The 18785-nt window shown below is 38.2% G+C and overlaps 1 protein-coding gene across 1 annotated transcript; it reads right to left on the bottom strand.

Moving 5' to 3' along the window:
• Positions 1–223: 223 nt before the first annotated feature.
• On the bottom strand, positions 224–12645 carry cfap91 (cilia and flagella associated protein 91). The gene is made up of 17 exons (XM_043229593.1): positions 12523–12645; positions 12312–12388; positions 10640–10797; positions 9926–9997; positions 9751–9807; positions 9180–9364; positions 8876–9053; positions 8360–8517; positions 7083–7265; positions 6485–6618; positions 6266–6379; positions 5378–5449; positions 5153–5299; positions 4057–4278; positions 3172–3320; positions 2152–2243; positions 224–537 (listed from the first exon to the last, which is right to left on the bottom strand). Exons 1-17 carry the CDS (start codon positions 12608–12610, stop codon positions 284–286), a joined length of 2340 nt encoding a protein of 779 aa, XP_043085528.1. The 5' UTR covers positions 12611–12645; the 3' UTR covers positions 224–283.
• Between the last annotated feature and the right edge of the window lie 6140 nt (positions 12646–18785).

Raw genomic sequence — 18785 nt, 5'->3', positions numbered from 1 at the left:
GAAAGTGTTTGCTTTTAAGCTATGCTTTACATTTCAAGTTACCTAACAGACTTTGATGTGTTCTATCATCGATGAGGAAAAAGTGGTGGAGAAGTTAAATGCTGGTTTTATTGCGTAACCGTTAACTTTAGGCTGTTCTTTCAAAGTTCATTCGCTCTTCCTGTCCCTATAAGTACGTTAGGAAAAAAACAAGTCAGCTATTATGACAACAAATGCATTGCAGTAAAGGTTGAGAATTGAATGTTTTTTATTATTATTATTATTATGATTACTGCTTGCGGTCTTAATCCGCATGTTTTCCATTCCCACCGGGAGCCTCTGCTGTTGGATCACTGGTCAGATTGTTTTGTGCGGGTCCAGGGTCTCTCGGGGTCACAGTTCTGGGAACAGACTCCTCTACTTGGCTGAGTATGTCATTCAGGACTGCTGAGGAGGCTCTGTCTGATGGAGATGGGGGCTGGGAGACCGCAGAAGATCCAGGGCTGCTAGTGATGACCGAACGAGCCGCTCGCAGATGCCTTCTCTGGCTCTGGTGTACTACAAGATAATGAGCGAAGAGCACAGTTAAGGTGTTTTTTAAATGGTGGGCCAATACTGGGTCATATGTCTGTTCTGACCGGCAAACAGAACCTGAAAAACCACTTCCATATGCAAAAATGACATGTGGAAACTGATATGCATCTAGACTTGGGCCCCTTAAGCGTTTAGGGGAAAATCTGCTTAGCTTCTAAGCTACACAGTTACTGGCAAAGAAACTTATTATAGCGCCACCTAGAGATGAGTTATAGTCGACAAAAGGAGCTAAATTAGCCAACGTGAACAGGTTGTGTAGCATGCCCTCATCCTCAAATCATGAACAAAGGAAAATACAACTGCATTATATTTTTAGGTTTGATTGCAGTGAAGACTGTTTATGCTCCAAACTGGTTCCCCTGAAGAACTACTGGTGCTTTGTACCTTATGGAGGTTGACAGAGGCATCCGTGTACATTTTGTTGTGTGTAGGATCATTTCTTCTCTAATTTTCTGTCTAAAAAAGTCATGAGGTTCAAGTCACCTGAGCTGGCTGTAGAGTTGAGACAGAGTGTGATTTGTGCATATGCTGCATTTATATGAACAGGGTCTTTATTACACAGAGGCAAATAATGGGGAAATAAAACAGGCCATGGCAAACATCGAGGATAATCCATTAAATATATAACACATGACTCCCACTGTGATGCATACACACGTCAAATACACAGGTCATTAAAAAGTCAAGCTTAACACTGGTAACATATTATATATATGTGTGTGTGTGTGTGTGTGTGTGTACACATACACACTACCAGTCAAAAGTTCTATTTTTTTAAAAGATGTTTATGTTCATCAAGTCTGCATTTATCTGATCAAAAACACAGAAGAACATTCATAATGTGAAATATTAATAACAATATAATAACAATTCTCTATTTTAATGTACATTAAATTCAAATTTATTTCTGTGATCAAAGTCATGTCACATGACCCTACAGAAATCCTTCTAATATACTGATTTATGATCAGTGCTGGAAACTGATATTTTCTTTAGGATTCTTGAGTTTGGGGTCAGTACATTTTTATTCTTTTTTTATTTGAAAAAAAAATTAATAAAACTTGTATTCAGCTAGGATGTGTTAAACTGATAAGAAGTGATGGCAAAGATTTATATTGTTAGAAAAGATTATTATTTTAAATAAATGCTGTTCATTACAACTTTTATTCATCAAAGAATCCTGAAAAAAAGTATTACAATTTATAAAAAAATATTTGTCATCACAACTTTGCCAATATTGATAACTGTAATAATAAATCAGCCTATTAGAATGATTTCTGAAGGATTATGTGACACTTTAGGCTGGAGTAATGAAAGAAGGAACTTCAGCTGTGCATCACAGAAATAAATTATATTTTAAAGTATATTAAAAAAGAAACAGTTTATTTACTGTATTCGAAGCTTTGAAGCTTAACGCTTAATTATGGTACATAGTCCTATGTGTTCCACAGAAAGAAAAAGCATTGTACATCTTTTAAATAGTACAAGGTTACGTAGATAATAACATTAATGACTAACTTGGCTCAGTCTGTAATAGCTTGGTATTTTAGAGATTATCTGTCAGATTGAATAACCAACCTCTTTCTCTGAAAGCAATCTTCTGGACCTCAGGAATGAGGAATCGGTAGACGAGTTCTGCCACAATCTCTTCAGACTGCTGACTGTTCCTCCTGCACGTATACACAGACAAAAAAAAGACACAACACAGGACGATTAGGGCACACTGATTCTGTTTGTGACAAAGGAAATGTTCTAAAGCTGAAGGACACGTAGCACTCATCCCTCTAACGTGGTCGTACGATGTTTATTAGTTTAATTATACGGCTGCAACAACACAGTATCCGATTCTAGAGACTTCCTATAGGTGTGCTGCCAAATCTGACATCCGTAATTTATTATTCATTGAGGGAAAGAACATATAGACTCAGGTTTCATACATATCTTACATTTCGCAGGCTTTGTACAAGAAACATCGTTTCTCGCAGGATAAATCAGGTCAAATGTAGAGTTTTTAAACGGGCAGCGCACAATGGGTGGAAGTCGTCATCTGGACAAAACCTAAGCACGGCTTTGTATATTTTATTTGCGAGACGGAAATTGAGTCACCTTATGTCACCTTACTTGCATTATTTCACTGTTTTTCTATTTTATCAAGATATTTATTGTATATGGACTGCCTTTACAAAATATTTTTAAATAATTATGAATGCATAGAGAGTTCAAGGTTACAATAACAAAAAGCGTTCAAAACTTTTCTCATGTGATTCAGACATCCTTGGCAGCTCAACAATGATCCTGAATCTAATAAAACCTCTGACGTAAGCAGCTGCGAGTAACAAACACGTCTTGCAGTCTCTGAATGTCAGTACTTAGCTGAGAGAATCTTTCATGCGCATTCAAAAGGCGCATTTATATACGACTCCTTATCTTTAGGATCGTTCGGTGGAGTGTTTTATTATAAGAGTGGAAAAACTTTCGACCTTGCTGAAGAGTTTAGCGTTACTTTAAGAGTTTTTTTCGTCAACGATAAGCCATTTGGGTTTGAGATCTTCGAACTGGTTTAATTGGACGTCACAGCATTCAAGAGCAGGAACGTACGTCTCCTCCATGGCGTAGGTGATGTTGTTCAGCTCCTCAGCCTTGCTGTGAATCTCCTCCCTGGCCTGAGCATCAGCTGTCTGATTAACGGCGCCCAGGATGACATCCTCCAGATACATGTCTACTGTGTCCTGATGTACCTTGACCACCTGATACCAAATGATATACGGATGGATGAGAGATCTCGGAAGAGAAAAGCAAGATTGCAAAGTTGCTGGTTGCAGTACAACGTGAAATTGTGCCCAGTAGCACCAGGGCACGCATTTAATAAAAATACAAGGTGAAATTTGATTGCCTCATAACATTTTGGGGCAATGTGCTTTATGAATAAAAATAAGTCATGCATTTACACAAACATACACTACCTTTCAAAAGTTTAAGGTTGTTGTTTTTGTTTTATTTCTTTACGAATTTGAACGAAGTCTTTTATACCCAACAAGGCTGCATTTAACTGATTCAAAAATATTGTAAAACGGTAATATTATTGCAATTTAAAGTTACTGTTTGAATATATCGTGAAATGTAATTTATTCCTCTGATGCAAAGCTACATTCTCAGAATCATTACTCCATTCCTGTCACAAGATCCTTCAGATATCACTCTAAAGTGATGATTCGCTGTTTAAGCATCATTTCTTATACTTATTATACACTAACAACAGCTGCTACCTAATATTTTTGAAGAAACCGTAACACAAAACAACAGCATTTATCTGAATTTGAAATAAATTAATTTGAATAAGAAATGTAGACATTATAAATGTATTTAGTCTCACTTTTGATTCATTTAATGCATCCTTACTACATATAATTTTTTTTAAAAATAAAGTTCCTCAGACTTTTGAATGATACTGTGAGATTTACTGTGAATAGATGTTCTAGTGACCTGTTTAAATATCTCATCCTCCTCTCTGCGTCTCCTTTCCTCTATCTGCCGCCGTCCGCTCTCCTCGGCCTCACGAATACGACGGTCTCTGTCAGCCAATAGGGTGAAGGCATGAATACGCCTTTCCTCCTGCAGCCGGACCAGCTCTTTAGATAGAAAGTCCAGCATGTCCACTATCACTCCTCCAGAAAGGCCAGCTATATAGGACTCAGTCTGAGACTCCTAAAAGAAACATAGAAATATATCGTTTTGTTCAGTGATTTATTATTTAGATCTATTTATGTATGTTATTTGAAAGATTTTTTTTTTTTTTTACTTTTTTAACCCCAAAAATGTAAGATGTTTAATTACATCACTTTATTACCAGTGGATCTTCTTAAGTGAATGGGTGCCATCAGAATAAGAGTTCAAACTGCTGCTGCAAAAAATAGAAACACTACACAAATAATCCACGTGACTCCAGTCCATCAATTAACATTTTGCAAAGCACAAACCTACGTATTTGTAAGAAACAAAATTTATTATTTAGGTGTTTTCAAGTTCAAACCACTGCTAAAATTTTTGTGTCTAAATACCATGCAAATTGCTTTCAGAAAATGTCTAAATCAGAAAGGAAATATGCACAAATGAAGCACAGTTGATAAGTTATATTTTGGCTGAAGTGATGGTTTGCAGTTAAAATGCCTTCATGGATTTGTTTTCAAACACAGCTTTTTACTTCACAAGATGTTAACTTATGGACTGAAGGCATGTGTTGTTTATCTCAGCTGTTTGAACTCTGATTCTGACGGCACCCATTCACTGCTGAGGATCCACTGGTGAGTTTCAAATATGTTCCCATGAAGAACCCATGAAAATGACTGAAAGTTTTTCATATGACAATAAACATTTTCGTGGGACTCTTCATGATAATGAACAGTCTGCTATAGTCTGAAAACATCTGTGGTACAAGCAGCGCTGAAGTTGTGAATGCTTAAAAAAAAAACAGTATTTTGATTTGTACTGAGATAAGTCTGTAGCTTATCCTTTGTATCAGTCAAAGCTCACACGCGATAGCAGGTGCTTATTTTCCTATCTTAAACATTACATCTCTTACTCTTTCAGACTGGATGTCTCTCTGTCTCTGCAGGGCGAGTGTGACCTGTTTTTCCACCTCCTTCTTGTCCTGTTCCTCCTTCTGTAGTGCGTGGGTGGTGCGCAATTCCTGGATCAGTTCCAACCGTTTCTCTTTTCCTTCGAACATCTGCCAACCATCGGGTGTCATTATCCATTCACATCACGCCATCAGTTAGAAAAGCGCGCTGCACCCATTGAGCCTTACCTGATTCTGCACGGATCTTCCTCTCAGAACCTTCTGCATAAAAATAACAGCCAGCTCCAATTCCTCATCTCCCTGTTACAGACACAACACTGATATATCAGAATGATAGAGGTGCCATGGAAAGACAATTACCAAATAAACCATTCAGCGAAAGTCACTGTAGAGCAGTAGTCCTTTTAGGATCTTACTGTTATAAAAAAAATGATGCACTTTAGAAAAGAGTGATTATTAGAGAAATAGTTTGATTTAAAAGAATAAATTCATATTTACTGCACTTGGCGTTTTAAGTGCACCTTTACATGTCATTTCATAACCTCTTAGCATGTATTAACTTTAAATGTAATATTAAGTTACTCAGCACAGTTTAAGCACTTTAAACATGCATCGTAAGTATACTCCTTTATAGCATTAAAATAACAATGATTGAAAATAAAACTTTAAATTCAGCTTTACAGATGTGATTTAAAAAAAAGTGTCTTACGTCTTAAAAGTGTTTTAAGAAAAGCACTCTTTAAGTACACTTTTTGGCATGATGAATTGTACATAGTTAATTACTATATTTAGAAACGTGATAACTGTTCACTAATAAAATAATACCAGCACTGTGTGGCACAAAGCATTTTATCCTCATTTCAATCCCCACTGTAATGTGATCTGGGTTGTGTCTTTTTTGGTATCTATATCTTTGCTGTCTATCTTTGCTGACTCGATCAGAAAGTTCTGCAACCTATTTTTGGGTCATGACCCACTAGTTTAGGAAACACAAAGGTGTGCTCGTACCAAAAGGATGCCTGTGCACAGCCACGTTCTGACTCGCGAACTGCACGCTTTCTCACCGAAAGCTAGATCCTATAAGGAAGACCTGAGTCGTCTGCACCATGAATGTACCTCTGGGGGGTCTTCCACCGAAGGGGTTGGAGGTCGTGGAGCAGGTTTTTCCCTTTTAAAGAGAAACCGCAGAGGCTTCTTTTCCACCATGTGACCCTTTTCCTCCTTCAGAGCCTAGTGGGAAATAAAAAGCACTGGGGAAAATCTGTCATGACTCACGCCACGCACACCTCCTCCTACAGTCTGATTAAGTGTGAAAGGCACCCGGCTGCTCATTACCTGATGAGTCTTCATGAGCTCTAGTTCTCTGCGGGCTGAGCGTGTGATGAAGCCTTTGGTCGCTTTAGGTCTCGGTGCTTTGAATCTATGCTCCATGACAGATGGAGAGAGACCTGCCTCCAGTTCTAACAAACCTGAGAAACACTGAGATATTACACAGTAGCAGCCATTCAAACATCAGCTTAAACATGCTTATATTTGCATTTATATTTAAGGTATTAAATATTATATTAATGTTTAATATTTTAATTTATATGTATATTTTTTTCATGAAAGACTAAACTAAATATATAAGCATTGGATTTATGTACAACAGTATTTATAAATCTTATATATCCAAATTTTTACAAAACATGGTATGAAAATAGTGTTGGTGATTTTTCTGGATAATAAAAAAATAGATAAATAAACTAATAAATGTATAGATGAAAGAAAGAACATCAGAATATACTAAACAAAGAAAATCAAATAAAATTTACATTTTAAATAAATGTTGTTTGCACCTTAGTAAATATTTCTGAAACAAAATTAATAAACAAAATCTTTGCTGCATCCTGAAGAGTCATAAAGAAAACCCGTTCTGCAAACAGAAGCACACCTTCATACGTTCTGAGAAAGTGACTCTTGACCACGTCGCGGTTAGTATTTCGCTCAGAGATCTGGCCAATCCGTGCTCGAGGTGCATATGTCTGAAACCCATAATCTGAGTAATCCTTTATAATATCACGTCTCTCCAGCTTTCCCTCCACATTCCTCCGCTTTGCCAGCAGCTTACGCATTGCTTCGAAAACAGGAAAATGATAAATAAAATTATGTCAGTTTGTGCATGCCTGCTATTTCATTAATGAGGAAAATCATGCAGGTTTAACAACATACATGCTTCGTTTAGTTCAAGATTTCATCATTTTGTAGGAATGATGGCATTTTATCATACATGCATAACATTCTGCCAGAATTTTAGGAAAAGACATCTGGGAAGTGTGTTATGTCTGAATATATGAGCTGCTTGTGTATAAATGAACACAATGCCTCACTCAATCACATGCAGCACAATCAGACGACATGTATAGTTAGGTAATGCAATTAAATTGCAACCTTTGACATTTTATTTACACACCAGCTACCAAGGAAAACGGTTTAATGTACTTGCCAACGCCCTATTTGCTCATATTTTGCCAATGTTAAGTTCAGGCCGTAGTTGAAATACCAAATATCTTTAATACTCAACCACTAGATGAAGCTACTAACTCAGGCAGCGCTATCACAAGCACATGTATTTTAAATGTATCTGATAAAACATTCTGATTTATGCATAATGTGGATCATGCTTCAGTTCGGAAAGCACACAAATTTGTACAAATATGATAAAATCACATTTTTTGTAGCATCTACAGTATATGGTCTGAAAGCAAACACAGCATTTTGGAGAGTATCCGCTGCACGCTAACTGCGTACGCTGATCTGTGTCAGCCGCAACACACAGATATGCTGCTTCCGTTCATATCAAAGCCTAAATACACACAGAAAATGTATCCTTGCATCGCGGCTGACACCGAGCAGTGTAAGCTCTCCAAAACGGCAAATATGTTGATGCAGAGGAGATTATTGATTCAATTATTTCTTTGCGTACGGATGATGTTGTATTTCATACTTCTCTGGACCTTCTGCCGTGTAATTTACTGGAACGGTCACTAGCCTAAATATCTCTTTGTGTCCCGAAGATGAGCAAAGCTTTTACGGGTTTTTGATGACAAAATTTTAATTGTAATAGAGTGACTCTTTAAAAGCGACAAATTTCATTTGTGATTTCACGATTGCTGACATATACACAATGGGTCGAAGCAAATACGATGATTTATCTGACTGTGGCCTCACAAACGATGTAGTCACTGCGTATCTTCTTAACCCGCGCCTCCTTCTCTAGCTGGTGCTGGGAAAAGCTGACGTCCAGTCGATCCATCTTGACCTCCTCCTGCTTCTCCTCCCTCTGACGCAGGAGCTGCACCAGCAGAGTCAGCCGTGCTTCCTGCAGCCTAAAAAATATAACAAACAACATCAGTCAGCATCAATGTGTTTGTAGCCTTCCCTAAGAGCACTCCTTTGGTCTCTTAAGGGACCGTTCACACAAAACACATTTTTCCATTCTAGCACACTATTTTCCATTGTTTTCCTATGTACACACAAGTGCAGTGTTTTAAAGGGACAGCTCACCCAACAATTACAATTCTGATATCCACACATACATTCCTGAGCTCTTGCCTTTTTAATGCGAAAAGCCCCTCAGACACATTTCTTGAAAATATCCGCCTCATTCAGCTACAGAGTATCTTGCTACGATATTAGAAACCACGTCAAATAATGTGTGAGTGAATAAGTCAAACTATTTCTCACTTCTCTATCTCCTTTTCTCTGAATGCCCACTCCTTCCTCTCCATCTCCTCCATCATCCTTCTCCTCTTGTCCAGCTGAGAGAGGTCGTTCAGCGGGGGCAGAGCTGCCTCCCAAGCTCTCTTCATCCTTGCCCTCTCAATCATCTCAACTTCTGCCAGCCCCGCGGGCAGCCCGCGGCCTGAAAAACAACCACGGTTAACCCCCGAAACATCTCTCAGCAATTGTGGGAACACAAACGCTACACATGCAGTGAGAAATAGGTGTTTTTTTTATTGTTATTCTTATTATATTATGTTCTGTTTACCCCACGTGAGTGTGGCCAGTGTGAGCAGCTCAGGGGGAGCTGTCCCTGGACGAACTGCATAGTCTGGAGTGAAGGGGTCTGTTTGTGTCTCACTCTCCCGATAATCAGTCTGAACTCCCACGCTCCGCTGGAACGGAGCGGGGGACCATTTTTTATCTCCATCCGAAGCAGAAAGGAGGTCAGACCTGTGAGGAAAATAGTGGAGAGACGGGTGTATAGACAGATAGTAAGAAAGTTTTGTTTTCGGTAGATCATAGGTATTGAATGAATAGGCTTTCTTTTGAAAATGGGCTAATTTTGTACAGTTTTTGAATTGTTTCAGCCAATGTCCGGCTCTGGCGGTAGCACTTTTTTGTAATAGCAGCAGTTCCTTCATTATAAGGCTGGAATGAGAGTATAGTTCCTAGTTATATCAGCCTAGGAAATCACAACTTTTCATTTTATATCAGAAGAGTCGAGTTTTAAATAGAAAAAAATATTGAAACATTGTTGAGCGTGATGCTAGCGGTCTAATCAGATTCAATGATGCGTGTTCCTTTACGATTAAAGTGACAAGCTCCACTTGACTTACTTTGGCAAAGCAAATACAACATCAGGAGGAATCTGCTGAGAGAAAGGAATGAGAGGACTGAGGGAAAGAAAATGGAGGAACATATAGGGAAGGATGTGAAAGAGAAAAAATGTTATTCTTATATTCTTATTATAATCACATATTATGATCACATTTATTTTCCTACACATCTTACCGTTTGAAAAACTTCCAGCGGTCTATTCCTGTCACATCTGCTTGACTTGGTTTATGTATCTGAGGCACAAACCTTTCACAGACACAACATTTTAAAGTATTAATAATTCACGTTGGCAAACGCGGCATACACGCAAACGTTTGGGGTCGGCATGTTTTCTTAATTTTTTAATAAATGAATACATTTATTCTGCAAGGACGCATTGCATCGATCTAAAGTGACGGCAAGGACATGTTACAAAATACCTCTATTTCAAATATATGCTGTTATTTAGAATTTTCAATTCTTCAAAACATTCTAAAAAAACATCAGCACAACTTTTTCATAATTCATCATAAGTAGAAACGTGTTTTGATTCCTCTCAAAAACATTAAAAAACCTTAACTGACACCAATCTTTAGTAGTGTATATTAATTTTGAGCACTGCAAAAGAACATTAAAAACAATAATAATAAAATGATCCCGAAAGAATCCACAAAAAAGAAACCGCTAAATCATTTGCAAGATAATGCTGTATGTGTGGGGAATGTGAATGCAACATGTCACAATGCAAAAAAAGTTAGTGATAAAAACTATTTTCTTCATGTAAATAATCTCTTCTTTTTTTCTTTTGAGGTTAGAGGGCAAGTAGTCCTGGACGTGTTTATGTGAGATTCACCGATCTGATATCATAGTTATAAGGGACTATTGTCTTGTATGCAGAGTGAGTCTTACCCCGTCAGTTGCTGCAGGGCCTGTCTCTTTTGCTCGGCAAAGCCCCGCCAACGCCGATCAATGAACGCAGGCACAGGGTCAGTGGCTTCCAGGCGTAAGGTGAAACGGGGGTGATGCGGCAGATTACTAAACATGGAGTTAAATTCTGGGACCTTCCGCTGATAGAGACAAAATACAACGGTGTGTGCTCTTAAAAGGTCATATAACATACTTTTTGGGGGCATTTATAAAGTTTGAAGTACAGAATGAAATATCTCTACACTTTACTTTCGATAAAAGGATATTTTTTATTGTTTTCATGCAATGGGACATTTTTATTCCTCACAATACAAGGTTCCTTATGTGTTAATATGTATGGTAATGCTTATTTCATATTTTTCAAATAAACGTCTTACAGCACAACTCTGTCATTCTCGGTGACTCACTGGCAACCGTAACTAAGCTTAGAAAGTCATTTCTTTGCCTTTTGTGGCTTTAATTATTTCAATAAAATGTTTTTTATGTTCACCAGCATCTTGAGGATACAAAGACAAAAGACAGAGGAATTAGTTAAGCTCTAAATATCTCATAATATTAATTTCTCACTGTTGGACAGACTGTCAAGAGAGAATTCATCATGTGATAATGACTGCTGTACATCGTCCCGAGAGATTAACAATAACCTGGAATAATGATTTGCAATGAAATCGTGTGAGACTGTGTTGTGTAGAAAACAGGCTGGCAGGGAGAATACATACTGACCAATCAGAATCAAGTAATTCAGAGAGACCTCTAATAACTCAAAACAACCTCTTAAGTGTCAGCAGGGTACTCCATTTTGTTTTATTTCTAAAGCTATTTAGTAGTTCAGGTTTGCAGCATTTGTGGTCGACCTATTTAACCAGCTTGAGACCTTTCACCTGTTAAATCTATCAGGTAAAAACTCAGCAGTCAACGTACCATTCATTTTCTGTAAATCACAAAAAGGATTGCGTGCCGAGATATTCGCAATCTTATGTTTATACAATTTTTTGTATTATTTATAATATAATATTTTGTCATGATTTAAAGTACTGTAGACTTATTTTCTGCAATGACTAAAATACTAAAGCACATGCAAAATACTTCATTATAATTTTAACTGTATTGTGTTTTTAAATAATATATATATATAAAGTCTTTTCTCTTAAATATACCACATAGCAACTTCATAGTTACAGATATGAAATGTCAGATATATTCTGATATTTGGCATAAATGGCATACAAGTCTGTGCATCTATTTAAACATGAAAGTAAGCTATATATATAGTTTAATATAAATGCTGGCTACACACTATTTCAAAGACAGTAAGTAATTATGCCCTTTTTATTACTTTTGTATGCTAAATTGTAGGCTATGTCTCGTTTAATGAGTCAACATGTCTCACATATAAGCTACTGTAAGTCCTGTTTTGGCTCAACGAGCTTTCCCTCTGTCCAGTTCATCAAACTTGAACTTCACTTCGACATTGTGTGTGTGTTTTCCGGTCTCCAGTGTTTACATGGAAGTAGCAGCACAAAATCTGAGGTGACCGCAGTTCAAGGACTCAGTGTCTACATGCATCTGCAAAATCCGAAACATTATTAGCACGCGATGTGCTGTCCTGGTGGTTTTATTTTTTACATTTTATTTACTTATTTACTCAACTTACCACTCGATCCACCGAGGCTTGAGCTCGAAAGTTTTCCCTGGCGTGATCCACATCAGCTGACAACGTGTATACAGGGTCTAAAGCAGCACCGACATCCACAGCTCAATACAAAAAGCCTTTTTTAAATAACAAATGGCACGAAATGTGCTTTCTTGTAACATCCGCATAAGTTGACGGCCAGCTAAGCCATCGATGTGCGGCTGGGACTCACCGTATAAATAATCATACGTCCTCTGCTGTCTGAATCCTTTGCCGTCCTCATGTTTTTTCTGAAATGTGCGAGTTACGGAGATGCTCATGTCTGCTTGTGAGAGGTGCGCGTTTTATTCGCGAGAGATTGGGGCAGCGGTTACCATGGAGATCGTAAACATCCGAGCGCGTCACTTCCGCTGTCTCGCCGCTAGGGGGCGCTCAAAACACACCCACGGCATCCAAACCGTCCAAAAATAGCAGTTTTTCCGGTAGGAAATTTATTATATATTTTTATTTCTATTTCTATTATTTTTTATTCGCAGTTAACACAGGCTTTATATTAACACGCGAGAGTATATAAACATACACGACGATAGTTTAGAATATTATTTTGTAATACATAATTAACAAAATATGTTCTAACATAAGCACATTCACAGCCATGCAGCGAATATCAGTTGTGGAAATCATGCTGATATTATCTACGACAGCACTAATCTATAATCTAATTATATCACAACCTTACGTTCTAAGCTCTCAGTTTTAGGTGTTCTTTCGCCCTAGGAGTGATATCTCGGTTTAAAAAGCACCGCCTGCAGTGCACGCTTCTAGTCAACAGAGGACACCGAAACACACAGGGCCATGAGTTCGCTAATTAATGAGAATTCTTGCACGTTCGCTTACTTCAAAATAGCTTGTTTACCTTTGAATAAATTTGACGTCCTATGAAATTCTGGACTTATTTTACTGTTTCTGATTTGTCCTTGTCTCTGGATGTGACCATGTGTTTCTGTGACATCCTGCTGCAGTGTTTTGGGTCAACGTGAGGCAGGATTGAAGACTTTGCATATGAGTCCTAAATCATGCTGTCTGAATCATAGCGAAGTCGCTAACATTTATAGGCTGTATAAGAGGAAACTTTTATTACTCAGGTCGTTTGTCATGTAGTTCAGAAGGCTTGTGTATTAAAAAGAGTACTGTTTTGAGATCCCTTTTAATACTATTTAGCGTATAGCGTAATATATGTATACTGTAGCATATAATATCCATAGATGAGATGCTACATTGGTCTCCTTTGTGTTTTTAGGCAAACACAATATTCAAACACGATAACTCGATGACTTATTATTTTGGCACAATTTCACATTAATCGTACGTGTGAGAACAATAAACCTGCGGTGTGTTTTTTTTTAACAGCATGTGGTTAGGTTAGCCTGCAGCTGCTTCCAACCACCGGTGGCAGAAAAGTCTAATGGCGGCTCTTCTCTGTTCTCGTATTAAAGCAGAGAAGCAGAGAGGTGGTGAGATACTCGCTCACGCATTCGCACAACAACCGAAAGTACCTCTGCTCCTCCATTACACTGCGTTTCGCCGCAGATGATCTGATTTGCAGTAAATGACACAGCCTTCACGGTAGCGTTTTAGTGGATTGTTTGTTTGTGGCTTGCCTTCTTTTATGTTTGCACACGTACTGTTAAATGTTTTTGTGTGGGTGTTCAGATAGAAACACAGCAGAGTTACCAGCTAACGTCTAATTATTCAGCACTTCACACGGAAAATAATTAAGCGTATTAATGCCTCGTGTTTGAACATTTTAGCTCTTGCTTCATTTCCCATGTCTCCAAAAAATACCGTACAGAGAGTTGCCAAGATATCAAAGTCTGAAAGCAAAGACCTTTACTGAAATATTCAGATTGCAGATTCTTCCAGAAACAAATGATCATAGCTGCCATCCATATTTCATTTACTATTCACTGTAAAACTTAAGTTACACTCTTAAAGCAGTGTTTCTATGAAGAGTGAATGAATCTCTGAGGTGAACCGACTGTCTTCAGAAAAGTTTAGATGTTCTTTTCCTTATGTCTTGTCTCTGTATATTGAAATAGCATTTATAAGTGCAATACTGCTTTGTTTTGAGCAGTAACCAATAAAACACTATATCCTCTGCTGGTGCATGAGTGCCACCTGCTGTCAGAGAGTAACATTAAGTTACGTTAAGTTTTACAGCGTGTAGCATAATTTCACCAAGTTAAAATCTGACCGTTCTGCTTTTGTTTCAAATGCTAAAGTCAGACTAGATACTTGAACTTTGCTTTAGTTTTTATATATATATATAATTTCCTCTCGCACATACACCAGTAGAGTACTCTCATAGTTTAAACCAGACTGGTTTGTGGCAATTCAGGAAAATTTATGTGTACAATACAACAGCAAAAAATGTCTTGTTTACTTTTTATTTTCTACATCTACAAGCTGCAATGCTAAACAGGGCCGCGCTGAGTTTCCTGACTGTATATAAATACATGCAAATCCATTCAGAATTATCAAACACAAATTAAAAAAAGCTAATAAAAACATTTTGAATGAGTCAAATGTGGTGATCTGAAGGCAGCTCGACATGATCAGTGAACAGTTCCTCTCAGATCGAGTGTTTAAACACTAATACTGTACGACTGTATGTCACTAATCATTTTCATCTCCATTCATCAAAAATGTAACACTGTGGTTGAATGTGATAAAATAAAACTCTCTTTCACCCTGTGGTGTTGTTTCACCTCATAGCCCTAATGAAGAAACTGTCCCTGCTGCTGGCTGATTCAAAATAATAATAATAATAGAGAGAAAACTGATCTTGACTGAATTCATCGGAGTCATCGGATGCATAATTCACAAGTTGTTTGAACATGCGTGTCGTCTCACGTAGGTATTAATACATAACATTTACAAGCATTTTTACTGAGGCTAAAATTAACAATTTAGACATTTCAACATTTAAAGCATACAAATCATTACGTAAAATATTAGCATTTCTTTTATATAATCAAGATATTCGCATCAGTGCATTTTTTAAATTTGATCAATAAGCAATTTAGATTTTTAGGCCCCTTAACCTACAGCACACCTAAACCGTTTTATACCAAATATGCATTTTTATCACTTTATCAAAATATTTTAGTGCAAATATAACCATTTTATTTTTACTCCTACCTCTGAATACTGTCTGTGTACAGTATATATGAAAAACATGACAGACAGAACATGCAAATAGACAAAATATGATTTTTAGTCAGAGGACTATAATATCAAAATATTTTTAGCAACTGTCTGTTAATGAAAACTGACCACCAGATGAATACAATTACTGAATCACTTAATTTTTACGAGAATATATCAGCCACTCAAAACACAACTTGTTCAAAGAGGGTCCACGTGAATCACTTTGGCTGCAGAACAGAATTTTGTGGTTAATCTGTGAAAATATTATCCCAGATTGAATCCCTATCAATTACAATAACTTACAAAAACAATATATAGACATTCCTGAAGATGGCTGCGCTGCCCAGAGCCGCTTTTTGAATCCCAAGATGGTCGCCGCTGCAGAACAGATTTATTGCCCAATCTAAGATGTGAAACTGCCCAGAGCTTCCCAGGCGCAGATTCCCAAGATTCGCCGCCTATTTCCCAAGATGGTATGTGCCCAGAAGTCCTGGTGTGAATATGATCCCAAGATGGTCGCGCCTGACATCATGAATACAATTATCAAACTTGAAAACATCATGTAGTGAGTCGCAAATGCCCATGAAAATTTTTCATTGTGGTTAATCAAGACTAGTCCATCATTTCCCAATGGCTTTCCTCAAGTTAACTAACATACCACGTCGACGATGGATATGCATCAATCACGGGTCTGCCAGCTCCATTGCCGCGCGTGGTGAAGGATCCTCGGTCCGCCTTTAGCTCGGCTTGTTTAAATGACTGACGCCCTGGTCGGTCATCGATTCAGGAATGTCCCTCGGCTCTGTCATCTACAGTCGCGGAGGCTGCGTTGTTCAAAATCAAATGGGACCTCCAGCGCCTCTGCATCACCTGGCTCTTCTGTATTCGACTCGACCATCAATCCATGGGGTTGATGACCGTTCCCTCTCTATGGCTCCTCCCTCCGTCGGCTCCACCACTGACCATCACGGCTGGCTGGTTCGGTGTCGCCTCCCGCTTTTACTGGTCTCAGCTTGCTCTACCCCTCCCAAGCTCCCAGTTTTTCAATGTCACCAAGCCAGCAATGAGCTTTACCTCTGGGTTCTACATGCTATACTTCCTGTCACTGACTATCAATAGCAGTTGTTTTGTTTCGCCTGTTTCGTTGTTAATCGCCCGTGATTATTGTCTCACCCTGCCTGTCTTCTGATTCCGTGATTGTTTGCTGCCTGACAACGATACCGCCTTTATTGTGGCCTAGAGCTCTGTTCGACGCCTGCCTGTTATGACCATGCCTTCGTTTAATAAAAGCCTGCACATGGATCCGCACGCCTCAGACCCTTCATACGTGACAAATACAATTACAATCACTTACAAAACATCAATATAGTAGGTTTGTGTAAGGCTGCAGAACAGAATTTATGTGGTTAACCTGTGAAAATATTATCCAGATTATTTTCCCTATCCTCTCTCTGTGAACTTGTGAATATAGGCGCACATCATTTGAATCGTTTCGAAACGTTGAAACATTTTTCATTGTGGTTAAGTCGCACTTGGTTATAATAATAATCGGTGGAAACGGCTAACTTATCAAACATTGCAAATCGATTAATGTTTACATGAATCGAAAGTAAAAGGTTGTTTAATCATGACTGAGCACATCAAGGCTTTTTATCACAGGCTTTATGTTGTCAAGACTCAGGACACTTGACAACATCAATAGTACGTTGGATTTCCATTCATACTACCTTTATTCATGCTATATAGAATGTACTGTTTTAACGGTTGGGCAGTATGTTCAAATTCAAATGTAGGTACTACTCAAGTAGTATGCGATTTGGACAAGATCAGACGAGAGCCAATGAGCGTTTTTTGAATTCGTAACGAACGCATCAGGGTGGGTTTTGCTATGTAAGGTTTCCTGGCAGAATGACGTACGATTCTGCACAGGCCCCTCCCACGATAGTTGATTGGCAAGGCCCTCTTACCTTAGAGGGGCGGAGTCTGCAGAGCTCATTAGCATTTAAAGCAACATGAACTAGAATGGCTTGACGAAAACAGAGCTGGTTTTGACAGTGTATAAGGGTGTTTTCAAGAAATAAATAACCAACCGTTAATTTTTCTGAAATACATAATATATGGAGCTGTGGCAATACTGATGTTATGAGGTCAAAGGTACACATTTGTTGAGAAATGTACAACCACTTTAAACACAGCTCAAGCCTCAACCAATCAGAATCAAGGACCAGAACAATCTGTTTCATAAAGAGGGTTTCAGAACAGCCATAACTTGCAGTAAGCGCTGTGCAAAAAGCCTTAGGAAATGGTTCTTTTGGGAACTGATCACTACAACGTTATTTGGGAAATCTAAAATGGTTCTTCTGTTGAATCACTGTGAAAACCCCTCTTTGGAGGCTTTGTATGAGGGTATTTAAATATAAATGTGAACTATGAGAGAGCAGCCTCTGAGCAATGCATTTTTCCTCTGGCCCACTTTAGCACAGGTGACTTCTGGGAAGGTTCCTTAGACTGTGCAGATGTTGTTCCTACTCGTACCATATTATGTCAGAGGAAATATTTGATTTTTATACTGTATTCTCAGTACAAGTGTACAACCTGATACATTCCCATCGATATCGATTGATTATACATACAGTACTCTATAGTATCTTGTGTGGCGAACAAAACCAAGCTCAAACGAAAATTGACCACACTGACATATAGAAGACCCTAGAAGACCACAGTTGCTCATTCAGGTCTGAGATGAGGAAAACCACATAAGTGCATAGGAGCGGCTTGGTCTCAAGTATATATATATTATATATACTGTATACTGTATAGGGTATACTGGCCTCACAAGATCTCGAAGTTGTTTGGTTTAAGCTCTTATTTCAAGTTAACGCAGTACACTCAGCAGGCTGTTTGTGTGAGGAGAAGGTGTTGATAATGAAGGTTTTGTTATATGTCAGCAGAAAAAGGTCATTTCTGATTGCATTGCAGATTGCAAAGAGTGTGTGCTTTTTCTAATCTGTAGCACTTCATCAGACATCTCACCACACCAACACACGTTTGATCTGACAACGGCTAATATCCATATGTGATTGAAGGGGGGCATGGCTAACCACATCCTGTGCGACTGCATCTGTCTGAACTATGCACAACATCTGCACACAAATGAACTGACTGTGCTATTTTTCATAACCCATTTATCATGCAACATTGTCCAGCAACTGAAATTCAGTTACTTATTCGCACAGCCGAACTTGAGAATCGGCTCATTTCTGTCGACCGAGAGAGGAAAAATAC

Source organism: Puntigrus tetrazona, unplaced genomic scaffold (genome assembly GCF_018831695.1).
Source record: "Puntigrus tetrazona isolate hp1 unplaced genomic scaffold, ASM1883169v1 S000000008, whole genome shotgun sequence".
NCBI classification, from domain to species: domain Eukaryota; kingdom Metazoa; phylum Chordata; class Actinopteri; order Cypriniformes; family Cyprinidae; genus Puntigrus; species Puntigrus tetrazona.
The sequence above is the reverse complement of the archived record's forward strand: the minus strand, read 5'-3'. Positions and strand labels throughout refer to the sequence as shown.